General features: G+C 42.0%; 1 protein-coding gene across 9 annotated transcripts in view; it reads right to left on the bottom strand.

Moving 5' to 3' along the window:
- Positions 1-13,543, bottom strand: part of MAPKAP1 (MAPK associated protein 1) — a 245,531-nt gene that overhangs the window by 15,888 nt on the left and 216,100 nt on the right. For 8 of the 9 annotated variants that reach the window (XM_045470121.1, XM_045470127.1, XM_045470126.1 and 5 more), the window contains one exon: positions 12,399-12,536. The exons of the other annotated variant lie outside the window; for it this stretch is intronic. In XM_045470121.1, the coding sequence (XP_045326077.1) occupies positions 12,399-12,536 (138 nt within the window). The remainder of the gene's footprint in view (positions 1-12,398; positions 12,537-13,543) is intronic. 9 annotated transcript variants of the gene reach the window in all.

Genomic DNA, 13,543 nt, shown 5'->3' on the forward strand with positions numbered 1-13,543 from the left:
AGTACTCTTGGGAGCTAAATTATAACAAACACATGAAATACCTTCTATCCAGGATCCTTAGAGCAGACAGCTAGGGTGACCTTTGTGCAAAAAAAAACTTTTCTAATTTTTAGCATTAAAATTCCACATTACAAAATTTCCTTCTGTATTAGAGTATAGGGAAAATAAATTCCTGTGTTATGTTCATCTTTATAGGTATGGAATATTAAGATTTTTTCAGGATTCAAAAGGCTCTAAGTCTGGCACAAAATAGTAGCATGCTGCCATACTACTCTGCTTACTGAGTTTTTGGACTGCTTTTTAATAGTTTTTCTTTTGTTTCATTTTTGGTCAACTCTTGTAAGTTTTCACTTCCCACGGTCTTCATTAAGTTGTCATTCTTTCTCCTCCTCTTCCAATTTCCTGCATTTAGTATTCTTTAGGAATAAAACCCATAAAATCAAGCATGGTTGAAATGTGTTAAAAAATAAGACTTTATATAGGGTCTGAGTTGGGGCTACGGATACACCCTTCCACGAAAGCAGCCCAGAAGTTTAGGTGCCTTGGCTTTGTGTCAGTGGCAGAGAGAAGAATATAAACCTCTGTTACCATTTGTACAGTTGACCACTCAACAGCATGGGTTTGAACTGTGTAGGTTCACTTATGGCTAGAGTTTTTTCAGTGAATCTATACACTTATGGTATCAACAAATACAGTATGGTATTATAAATGCTATTTTCACAAGCAATCCTTGTGATTTTCTTAACATTTTCTTTTCTCTAGCTCACTTTATTGCAAGAATACAGTATATAATACATACAACATACAAAATGTGTTGATGGACTGTTTATGTTATTGGTAACGCTTCTGGTCAACTGTAAGCTATTAGTAGTTAAGTTATGGGGGAGTTAAAAGCTATACATAGATTTTTGACTACGTGGGGGTCAGTGCCCCTAATGCCCCATATTGTTCAAGGATCAACTGTATATAACTTTGGAGAAGTTAAATAAATTCTCTGAGCCCCAGTTTCCTCAGTATTATAAAATGGGAATAATATCAGCTTCACAGTGTTGATGCTAGGATAAAATCAGCTCGAATTATATAATAAATGTATATAAAACCTCATAGAGCTGTTATACAAATTAAATAGTGCATATAAAGTACATGGGAACACTGCCTTTACATGGTAGTTTCCCTCTGTTTTTTTTACTTCCATTCTCTAAGACCAGCAAACTTTACCTGAAAAGGAAATAGTAAATATTTTAGGTTTTTCAGGCCAAGAGGCAAAATTAAGGATATTCTGTAGATACTTAATGAGGAAAAAAATTTCCAAATTTTTTATTGTCAAAATGTGAAATATAATGATCAAATATAATGATCAAATCAAATTTTTGAGGGGTGTAATACAGCCTACCAAAGAGAAGGAGAGAACTTTTTGAGGGTGGTGAATAACTTTCCTTAAATGGAAATTCAAAGTCAGTATTCCCTATCATCAAATCAATTGCAAATGTTCACCTGTAAAAACCATGCTTAGCTCACAAGTGGTAGGCTGGATTTACCTTTGGGCCATAGTTTGCCAATCCCTGCTCAAACAGGTCTCTCTTGTTTATTTCCTTTTTCTTGGCTCATTCCATGCAGTTGCTAATAATGACATTTTGAGGGCAACTTGTGTAGATCTGAGTTTTTATCTGGCATTTTCCCCCACTCCAGCCTTAACCTTTCTTGCAGGAAAAGCTTAACAGCAACACATTCCTTCATCTTTTGAGTGTCTGAAAATGTCTTTATTTCACCTTTATTTCTGAAGGATCCTTTCACTGAATATAGATAGAATTCTAGATTGACAGGTTTTCTTTTAGCACTTTAAAAGATGTCACTCCATTGTCTTCTGAATTGCATTAGTTCTGATGAGAAGTCAGCAATCATTCTTGGTTTCTCTGGCTGCTCTTAAAATTTTTCTCTTTATCACTGGTTTTCAGCAATTGGATTATGATGTGCCTTGATGCGGTTTTCTCTGTATTTATCCTGTGTGGCCTTCACTGGTCTTCCAAGATTGGTGGATGATATTTTAAATCAAATCTGGAATAGTTTTGCCTTTCATTCCCGAGACCTAAATTACCTGTATGTTGGAACACTTGATATTATCCCACAGTTTGTTCTTCTCATCAATTTTTTGTCTTCGTGTTCCAGGCTGAATAGTTTTATTGTCCTGTCTTAAAGTTTACTGATTGTGGGAGGCAGATTCTGAAATGGCCCCCAATGATCCTGTCTCCTGCATTTCATATTATGTCATCTTCTTGTCTTGTGTGCAGGCTAGACCGTGTGACTTACTTCTGATGAGTAAGATACAACAAAAGTGTATTTCCCTTTTTTTTTTTTTTTTTTTTTAAGCAAAAGTGTTTTGCTAAACCACTTCTAAGATTAGGTTGTAAATGATTGTGACTTCTTCCTTGCTAGTAGTACTCTTCTTGTATTCTTAGTTATTTTGATGAAGCCAGCTGCCATCTTGTGAGCTCCTCTATGGAGAGTACCGTGTGGCAAGGAACTGAAGGTGTTCACAAAGAAATGAACTCTGCCAGCAACTACTCAGTGAGCTTGGATGCAGATCCTGCCCCAACTGAATCTTAAGAGGATTGTGGCCCTGGTTGACACCTTGACTACAACCTTGTGAGAGACTCTTAGCAATAGGACTCAGCTAATCTGTGCTGGATTCCTGACCACAACCCTGCGAGGTAATACATGGTCTTGTTGTTTTAAGCCACCAAGTTTTCGGGCAATTTGTTATACAGCAATAGACAACTAACACACGGACCTTTTAAGCAAATTTCCTAATCTAATTGCATCAGTGTTGATTCAGGTATTGTATTTCTCAGCTCTAGAATTTTCAATTAGGTTCTTTTTAAGTAGTTTACATTTCTTTTTGAGTTCTTGTTTTTCTTTAAATCTTTAAACACATTTCTAATAGCTGTTTTAAAGTACCCACTTGCTAGTTCTGTGATCCCTGCCACTTCTTGCTGTTTCTATTGATTGACTTTTCTCCTGGTTACAGGACACATTTTCCTGCTTCTTTGCATATCTAGTAATTTTTTATTGAATGCTGGACACTATAAACATTACATTGTGGGTTTTTTGCATTCTGTCATCATCCTTTAGAGAATACCGGATTTTATTCTAGCAGCTAGTTAATTTACTTGTGGATCATTTTCATCCTTTTAGGACTCCCTTTAAAGCTTTATTGGGCAATCACTAAATATTGTACACGTGAAACTAATATAACACTGTGTTAACTTATTAAAATTAAAATAAAAACTAAAAAAAAAAAAAAAGCTTTATTAGGCAAGGATTAGAGCAGTCTTTAATCTAGGGGTAGTTTAGCCTTACTCCTAAGCCATGGTCTTTCTGGAGTCACTGCTACAAGTCCTGTAAGCTACAAGTCCTGGAAGCTCCCCTCTCGTTGGTCAGAACTCCAGATGATAACGCCCAGTGGTCACGCTTTACCAGGCTTGTGAGGTCCCACCACAGGCACGCACAGCTTCATATACAACAAAAGATTCCAAGGTGTCTTTCTGGATCGTTTTCTCAATGTACCTTCCTCCTCTCCACATTTAATTTATTGTAAATTTCAGCCTCCTCCAACTCTGATTTCTGTCTCCAAGCTTGGTGAGCCTGTTATACTCTCCTTGGGAAACAGTGAAGAAAGCTGAAGTGATAGTAAGTCTCACCTCATTTGTTTCCCTTCTCCCAGGGCTCATAGTCCTGTACTGCCTGTTTTCCAGTGTCTGAAAACAGTTTCTTATATTTTGTACAGTTTTCCAGTCATTTATGATAGAAAGGCTAATCTGGTAGCAGTCACCCTATCCTGGAAGTTGCCTATGGGAATCTTGTATGCCATACATACTTTGATTTTAATGAAAGAATGGCTTACTTTTTCCATGTCTATGAGAATAACTTAAAATCTAAGCACCCCATTTATTTATTATGAAACACAATTTGGAGCTTGGCAGGGGGCAAGGGAAACAGATTTTTCCTATCATTTATCCAGCTGAGAAATCTTTCACATAGTTTTTCAGTAGGGAACAGTCTCTACCCTTACCCTCTTCTCAATGAGGAACTCTTCTGATGTTAAAAATCAAGAAAGAAAAAATCTGAAGAAATGGTAATCAAAATATAGGAAAGTGGAAAATGTAAATGTATGCAAATTTCCTATTATACCTGTTTTGTTCTTACGGGTCCATAACACCCAAGTCAACAATTAAGCAAAAACTTAATAGCAAAAGGAAGGCTTTTCCCGGGAGGGAAAAAAGTTGATACCCCAAACTGTTTTCTACTCTAACAAATATCAATATTCCAATTGACACAAACATATTCTTTGTTCATCAATAAGTCCTAGGGAAAAAACGAAGTAAGTTTACAAAGAAGATAATGAAAACCCACTGGATATCTCAGCACCAGCCAATTTTCCTCAGAAACACAATCTTACACATTATGTAGTTAGCAAACACGCCCTCAATAGCTCCTATGAGCAACTGTGGTACACGATAATGAATATGGGAGATGTGTTGTTCTTATCACCTGTCTGGGGCTCAGAGCAGAATCTCCTGCCTCCTAAATTCATAGAGCATTGACCTTCCAGAGACCACACACTGTACCAAAGCACCTCTTTTCCAGGAACTACAGAGACAAGCACACTGGTCCCATCTATCATATGCTGAGGGCAAACTGCAATAGTAGGTTAAGAACAAGACGTTGGGTTTGCCTTTTCACTACAACCTTGAGAAGTTCTCCGTTATGCTTCCATATCTCTTTGTTGAATGGCCACACTTGCTCTTGGCTGATTCCAAATTCTAGAAGCAACTTTTAAATGCTTAAGGTGCCAGACGGAGTTAGACAGTCATTGAGCACTGACTTGAGCCCCTGGACAGCAGCTGCTGGATCTCTAAAGGATGCAGATGGGAGCATACACAGGCACGCTTAAGTGCAAACATCAGGTGTCAGTTAATGACCAGGTCAATGGCACACACGCTGGGCTGGTTCCCACTGGCTGAGTTCTCAGGGGCCTGGCCAATGTTATCCAGCCCCAGAGAACCGTTCCCTGAAGTATAGTGATGGCCTATTTAAAAGCAGATCACAGCTTGAGGTTACTGGAAACCAAACTGGGTCAGAGAACCTAAGAATACAGCCTGGCAGTAGATGATGCACGCTGGCCCCACACTTAAGAGTCTTCCCCCACCTTTATTCTCTGGCACACCTCGGGTCCTTCCCTCCCACACACTTGGAAAATGGAGGTGGTCCCCCTGGTTGCCTAAACCCATCTCCCCAGCAGCTTCCTTGTTTTGGAAGGAGATGATAAATAAATCAAAATGCACTAAGCAGCACTTCCACAGGCACTCGCCTCCTCCACTGAACGTGCACCTCATCAATCACACTATTGTCTGCTTGAAAGGCGAGCCTTGTAAATGTCATATCCACTCAGGCCCAAGGAGAGGCGCATCCAAATGCAGCAAGGAGTTTTAATTGGATAGTGTAATTAAACTAAAAAACCCCAGCAGACTCCCTTTGACAGGATAGATGAAGACCCCTTTTAATAGGGCTAGGAAACATATCTGTTAAAAGGATGAGGCACTGCCTGCTCCTGATTGCGCTCCAGAGTACTCTTATGAAAAGGCAATTCAATAACTGGGGCATTTACTATGTTAGAGTCCATTGTGTTCTGTAATCTAGCAGTACTTACCGTATTTGATCTGGAACTTATGAAATAAGCCCTCGTCAGAGAGTAAAAACACTACATGGCCCATCCACCTGATGTCTGGAATGCCCGGGCCTCCTGGGAATCAACAGAGCCTCAGGACAGCCTGTGGTCTTCCTGGGCTACAGGTCCGTGTGAGTATAAAGGCCAGTGCCTTACTTACTGGGGCCTACAGCACGCGGTGCGGTCAAGGCCATCCACCCACTCATCCAGGGGCTGCGGCTCTTTCATCCAGGGGTGGCTAACGTCCTCCTCACTTCTCTTTCATTCTCATGAGCAACTAAAGAATGACAAAATCCTTGGGTATCTCCTGCCATAGGAACTGGAATGCCTGTCACATCAGTGTGTGCGTGCGTGTGCGCACGCATGTGTGCATGTGTGCATGTGCATGCTTGTTCTCTGCTAGCATGACTACCCCTGTCAAATAGGAAGAAAAGACATCAGCGGATCAGAGGATTCAACATATGGATTGGGGTGTACCCAAGTGGATTTTAGTAACAAAACCCGAATCCTTCTGTCACTCTCCCTGTTCTCTCTCCTTTGCTGGGACAGGGGGTGGGGGATGCACACACAAGCACATTCAAAGATACACACACACACACACACACACACACACACACACACACACACTAAAGGCCTGCAGCTCCACAAGCAAGGTCACAGAATTAGTGGGGACACATGAAGACGTTTGTATCTGCGTGGGCCGTCTTACAAGAAGACCAGAACAATCCCTTTCCGAAGGAATGCTAGTGTCCCAAGGGCAAGGTCAGGGAACTCAGCATTTGGGTGGATCAGGAGAGCCTCTGAGCTGGGGCTGAGGTGGGGTACCGAGAGATTTCAGACTTCCCCATCTGTAGCTTTCCAGAAACAGTGAGATGCTTTACTTTATGTACAAAACCCTGGGCCCTCAGACTGATTTTTCTCTTTTAAGGATGGTGAAGGTTTGTTTGATGACTGCTTTTACTCCTCCATAAAGCCTGCTTGGAGCTCTGTTTGCAAACCTCTGAACAGTCTTAATACTGGTGTTTCACTATGAGTTGATGAACCCATTAAGGACATATAAGCGAATGCTTATAATCTATGAAAACTGGATACTGAATTAAACCATCAAATACCTTTAGGTTTAAATGAAAACTACATAAAAGCATTTCAGCCATCAATTTGGCTATCACTTCTGGCCAGTATGAATTCTGCTGGAAAAGCTATTTTCGTGCAGATGTGGAATTCAATGGGAAAGACTGACTCGTGTACCAACATCAATCAAAATGTCGACTTCCCTGGCAGCTCTCAACAGTAAGGCAGGTTCAAAGGTCACAGGATAAAGAAAAAAGCCAAGCTCTGGTTCAGCTCTAATATCTCCTCGGTAGAAGTCTTGCAAAAGTACCCCCTTCTGTATTAGCCTTGCTTTCATTAATCTTCTTGCCATCTTCTTTAACTAGTCATGCAGAACCGCTCGATAGCAAGACGTATAATGGGGAAGGCCCTGTGCCTATTACCGCGTTAACATTCTCTTAAGCCCCAGTGTAACAATGGAACGAGAAGGCAAAGGGAATCTGCAACTGCAGGGTGCGGTGCAGGCAATTCAATTACAGCCTGGGCTTACCTACGTACTTCGGACCTATAAAACACGAGAGGCCTTTGTGTCTAACTGGCCTGGTCATTAAGGTGGCTGAAGATCACAACAATGCTGATCTTTTCTATTTAAGCTAAATCAATGTGGACAAATCATTATTCAGTAGCTTTAATTTAATTAGTAAATTAAATACACTACTTTACAGATCTTGTCAAGTACTTATGAAAAGAAAGATTCATTTAAGCGGGAGGTCACCAATAAGCCCAGCTAATTTAACTCATAACCTTAACTGAGTCTCATCTCAAACATCCAGCAGGTTCTATTCACGAGGGCTTGACAGTCTCTCGCAGTTGTGGTTAACTCATGATTCCAAAGAGTTCCTATCCTGTATCCACACACTGTTTTGGACAAACAAAACAAAACAAAAACAAAAAACAACAAGAAAAAAAAGCCAAACAAGCAATCCCCCACCAGCATCAACAGAATCAGATTTCCTTTAAATTATACTATTGCAAGAGAACATAATCAGGTTACCTCTATTATGTTGCTTCCTTAAGATTTTCTATTATCTATACTTAATTGAGATACAGCGCTCTTTTCAGCTATAAAGACGACAGCTACTTTATTAAGGTTTAAATCTGATTTCTTAATGATAGGCTGCTTCCTTTGAAGCCTGGAAACCTGCACAACCTTCTCATGATAAACGCAGACCTGGCACGGTGGAGGCTGGTACCTCATTTAAATCCAGCCTGAGAGTCTCTGAAGGGCGCCAGTTTAAAAAAAAAAAGGTGCCTTGCTTTTGTTTCAGCGTTGGAGTTTGAGGCTGACACTTAAAAAGAGAGCCCACTGCATCTAAAGCCTAGGTTTGGACCTGTAGAAGGACGGAGAATTATTTCTCTGAGATAATTTAGCCATGGTAGTTTCTGATATGGAGACATTCTCCCCTCCTATGTGCCATATACATATCTGTTCACTTACGATGAATTAAAATTAATTCATCTTTTAGAGGTTTGTGACATCCTTCAAAACAGCAAAAGGTATCCTAAGGAGTGGCAAAACCAGACTAAGAAGTCACTGATTGCAATAATAATGACAGCGTGCAGCCTTTCTTCCCCCCTCCCAACCTGGAAAGGCAGAATTTATTCTCAATTTCTCTGGGCTTTTGATACACAGATTTTCTCAACTAACCGGTGAGAGTCTATATTTATACGTACAAATTTCTTCTAAGGCATGTATCTATTTAGTCATTAAGTTCCAGATCCTTAAACACTCACAGGGACAGAGCAATAAATCTTCCCTCTGAGAACACAGCCTAAGACGGAGAAGTTAGGAGAAGGAAAGAGAGCCACAGAACTGCTATTTATGGAGCACGGCTGCAGAGTCCGGGTCTTTCTGACCCACGGTATGTGTAATTACGGGTCTCACTGCGGGCGCTCCGTTGCTCAGTCCCTTTGCCAAGTCCTCTATTCACATACTTTTTGGATATGGTGTCAGTTAAACTTGAGCTGCGTTCCTTATGACGACCAAATTAATGGTTTGACAGAGGCTTTCTCAATAAACACTGCAAACTGGCCATATTCGAAGGTTTTAAAAACCATTTCTTTTCTGCTCAGAATTCTGACAAACATGTCTCAAGACAGACCAGGACAACTTCATTATCCTTCCAACACTTACTGCCTTTTTGTAAAGAAGGCTGTTTAATAACACGTCTGCTGTTTTCACAACTACATTATTCCAGTTGGTCACACGTTCCAGTCTTCAGCAGGACGCTTGTGTTACGAGAGATAAAAACATGAAAAAGGAAATATATTGCAGAAATCAAAAACCTTATCTACTTCTAGACTCTCTCTCTTTGCCATAATTCATTCAAGAAGGCCCCCAGAATAATTTTTGATGTAAACTCAGCTACAAACATATATCACTATGCTGATAAAAATCACAGGCTAAACTTGGGAAATATAGTGACTTTCATTTCTTGAGTGCTGTTAAAATAACTTTTTTCTAAGGTTCAACAGACACAAAAGATAAAAAGGGTTACCATTAATCCTTTAAAAAAAGAAGAGGAAGAAACAGCCCCATAGATTAATTCTGTGGTCTGATGATGGTCTTGAAGATGAACTTTTTAGATTAAGTCACTGAATTAATTTGATGAAGATACTGGAAATCATAAAAAAAAAAAAAAATAACACAGCATCAAGCTGATTCAGTTAATACACCTTTGTTTGGGCACTTTACAACATAAATTATGCTGAGTAACTTTTGGTTTCTAAATTCTGGCCACATTAAGTTCAATTTGAAGATAGCAAACATTCATTGAGGACCACTCTGTGGGCACTGTGCTGCAGACTGAGGACACAGAAAGCAGTTCCTGGGTCAATTAGTTCAGCAAGGAGATGGGGGTGGGAGAGAGGGACAGACTTGAAGTCGATACATATGGCACAGTGTGAGAGCTACTGTACCACAGGCGTGTACAAGCTCCTGGAGACAAAGTCGTGGAGAGAGCCTGACCCTAGAAAGATGAATGAGCCAGGCCTGAGGAAGCAGAGGTGCCTGTCAGTTACAGGGAGAATCAGGGTGGAGGTGTATTCCAGGTGATGGGAACAGCAGAAGCACAGAATTCGAGGTGTGTTCGTGTGCGAGCAGTTCACAGTTGACTGCAGCTCAAGTTCAGGATGGGAAATTATGGGCCATGAACCTCAAGTGGTCAATGTCTTTAAGGGCTATGCTGAGGAATCTGGATTTTACTTGGTGAGCCTGTAACTTTCAAAAAAATTTTTTTTAAGTAGCAAAATCCTTTTTATCGGTCGACTTTTTTTTTTTTTTTTAAAGTAGGCTTCACACCTAGTGCAGAGCCCAACACGGAGCTTGAATTCACAACCCTGAGATCAAGACCTGAGCTGAGATTAAGAGTCAGACGCTTAACCGCTTAACCGACTGAGCCACCCCCGACAGACTTTTTAAATGCAGAATCCCCAAACAGAAGATAGTAGAGCTCTACTGGTTGAAGGGGAGATCTTATGCCCAAACCTGCCCCCTCCCCCACCCCCAGACCTCTGAGGAACATGGTTTGGAAAGCACTGACAGGGCACAGGGACATAGGAAGTGTCTGACTGGGCCAGTACGCTCCTTTGTTCAGGCAAGCGTCACAACTTTTAGACCTCGGGAGCCAGAGTGAGAGAGAAGGAAACCTCTTTACGACCCACATGTGCGGTTTTTACACAGAACCATCCAGTAGGTCTGCAAACACGACAAAAGACTCTCTTGCTGGATTGTCAATATTGCAAAGGTGGGCCCCACGTCTGCTCTGCATCCCCCAGGCTTGGAACTTGTGGTCACTGTCACAGACGTGTGCTAATCACTTCCTGACTGACTGATGGCCAGAGGCAACCGGGAGGTGCTGTCTGTGCATCCTTTCTTCCTTCCCCCTCACACTGGCTGTGCTACACCCTTCACCTTTCGGTGCCCGAAGCACACTCCTTGGCAAGTGAGTGTCTTGGTATGAGTGTTAAGGGAAATCTGAATCCCGTTTCTAGTTCTTTCCCTAACCTTTCTACTCCAGCTTATCCCTCTATGCAACATGTGATTGCCTTTCATTTTTCAGAGACACGGAGAATTTATAAAATGTTACTTTTCAAAGCATCCTGAGTTCTTGGGAAGAAAGATGCTAGAACAATGACATCTTTATTGGCTGATAAGCTGCAGTGAGAGGGATTAGGGAGATGTTTATCTAAAGGCAGAGGCAAGGGCCCCAGAGCAGCAGGCAATTTTCTCACCAGCCCCTTCTGGCAGCCATCTTGCAGGATCTCCTCACTGGGATGACAGGAATGGCAGCAAGCTGGGGGGAGGGGGGAGAGGGGGTGGGTGGGCCCGGCCTGCCTCCTTTCCCTCGGTACCACTAGGTTCTCCCTTCTTGCCCAGCTGGAGCCTCACAGGTTGAAAGGAGGAGATTGCATAGCCCAGCATAGCTGGATCTGACCAAAAAAACCCCACCCAAAAAGGAGGCAGTGTGGCAGGTGCCCTGTCTGTATGCCTCCCTCGGGTTTTTTTTTTGCTTTTTAGGTCCCAGTTTAGTCAGTATTATCTCAAAAACTTGAACCATATGATAAACACTTGCTGGCCTTTACATTTCTTATTGTTCCTTTTGAGTACGTCATTCCTTATAACACTTGTTCCCCAATTCAGCAGGCACTGGAGTAAAGGGATTAACAAAAATCATGTCATTCTCCAAAGTTACTGAATCAGAACCCGCTGGGGATGGGCCCTTGGATAACTGCATTTTAAACAGGCTCTACAGGCGATGCCGATACGTACCAGGCTCTGACAGTAACTGTCTTGTAGCCTTTCCCAGGCAGCTAACAAATTCTTGTCTAGTTTAAACTTTTTCTTCCATGGAGGAATTTCAGTGTGATCTGTGTCCTTTCTGCCTCTCGATGGGACTGAAGTCTTAAAAATGATTAATCTAAATGCTACACTCAATTACTTAACTGCAAAAATATAATATGCCAAAATATACAACCAGACTGTATCTACTTTGATAATTTAAGCAGAGGAGTGCCAGCCCAGCAGTGATCTCTTCTGCAGGACCAGGCAGGAGTTTAATTACGAGCTGGTAGGTCATGCAGCTGCCAATAATCTGGAGGCTGTTGACACTTCCGGCTTGATGGATATCTAAATCTAGTCTTAGGCTGCCACAGGAAATCTCCCAGCCTCCCTCGATCTGGAAGGAAGGCAGGTCCAGGTCCGACTGCCCAAGTCCCCCAAATGGGAAGAGGAAGGGAGCACAAAGTGAAATGAGGGCTCTGGGGGGTCCAATTCTCAGCAGGAACCTGCCCCCAGGCCCCTAGTCCCCAGGGCGGGGCTCTGGAGGTCAGGAGCCAGGGCTGTGAGGTTCTCTGCTGCCATCAAGACGGAACAGGATGGGGGCCCATGTCAGGCTCTGGGCACCATAATACAATCCTGTCTGATTAAAAGAAATTTCTGGTAATGAATTAAACAGACCCAAGGAAAAAAGGACACGGTGGCAATATATTCTCCCGGCACCCAGCACACAGAGGGGAAGAGGGGGAAGAGAGAAAGGAGACATAAATAAAAGGGACTACTCACTGGGGCTTTTTTCTTCAGCAAGGTCACAGGCACAGAGCAGGTCAGAATCGATTGAGATGGGTTTCTGCTTAATCCAAAACTTAGTGCTGGCTTTCTGATTCGTAACAGGGTCTATCTCTACTTTGTCTCCAGAGATACCTGTAAGGCCGGGGGGTGGGGGTGGGGGGGGAGAGGGTGGGGGAAGGACAAAAAAGAAGCCACAAAAAGTGGAAGGTGTAAGTGATTTCAGTGTAATCATTTGACCTGTTTTGTATATTTTAAATTAGATGAACAAGAGCTCTTCCTTAGAGCTTTGGGGAATGCCACTGGCTTAAGACAGTCATAAGGAGACTCCAAAGGGCATACAGAAGATGCACAGCCTGGTTTCCCGCGTGGGTGAGTTGAGGGGAGAAACCACCAAGAAGCATATAGAAAGGTTAAAAAAACATGCCATCCTAGATGCACCACAGATACAACACAGGGTTCACCTGCATAGTTAACCCTACATTATACCTCCGTATGGTAATGAAATAAACCATAACATAAAGTTCGTTAAGAAAAACATTTTGATCAGTGGTCTTTTTTTTTTTTTTTAATACACTAAAAATAGGAAAAATCTATCTTTGCCCTTCTCTGACACTAAATAATTATCCAAGCTATATTGATTGAGAGAAGTCACAGGAGGATCAAAGGTCCTTTAGATAAAACCTTCCAAGTTCAAGTCTTGGAGCTTTGCTTCTGTCTGCGGAGGTCACTGCTTCTCCAGCATAGGGAGAAACAGCACTGGGTGTGAGATTTATGCAACAAAGACTTTATAACAGGAATGCAGCAGGTTAAATACTGGCACTGTGGGCTTCATTTTCAGAGCTGTGAAAGACATAACATACTGTACAGTCACTGGGAGCAAAGGTGTTGGGAGAACAAAGGTGATGCCTGGGATGAAAGGTGTCCTGGGATAACTGTGGCGACGCACAGCAATCGCTCTCCCAGGGTCACTGAGCAGCGTATGCTCGGCCCGACACACACAATCTAGACTAGATGCTCTCTTTTTCCTCTTTTGCTGAAAATTGAGGAATCTGTTCATGAAGTGAGACAAAAACCTTCAATATGCCTTCCAGAGTGGGCCCCAGATAGAATCTTGAAAGTAACTAATATTTCAGGCCATG

The sequence above is a fragment of the Leopardus geoffroyi genome, chromosome D4, assembly GCF_018350155.1.
Source record: "Leopardus geoffroyi isolate Oge1 chromosome D4, O.geoffroyi_Oge1_pat1.0, whole genome shotgun sequence".
Lineage (NCBI taxonomy): Eukaryota > Metazoa > Chordata > Mammalia > Carnivora > Felidae > Leopardus > Leopardus geoffroyi.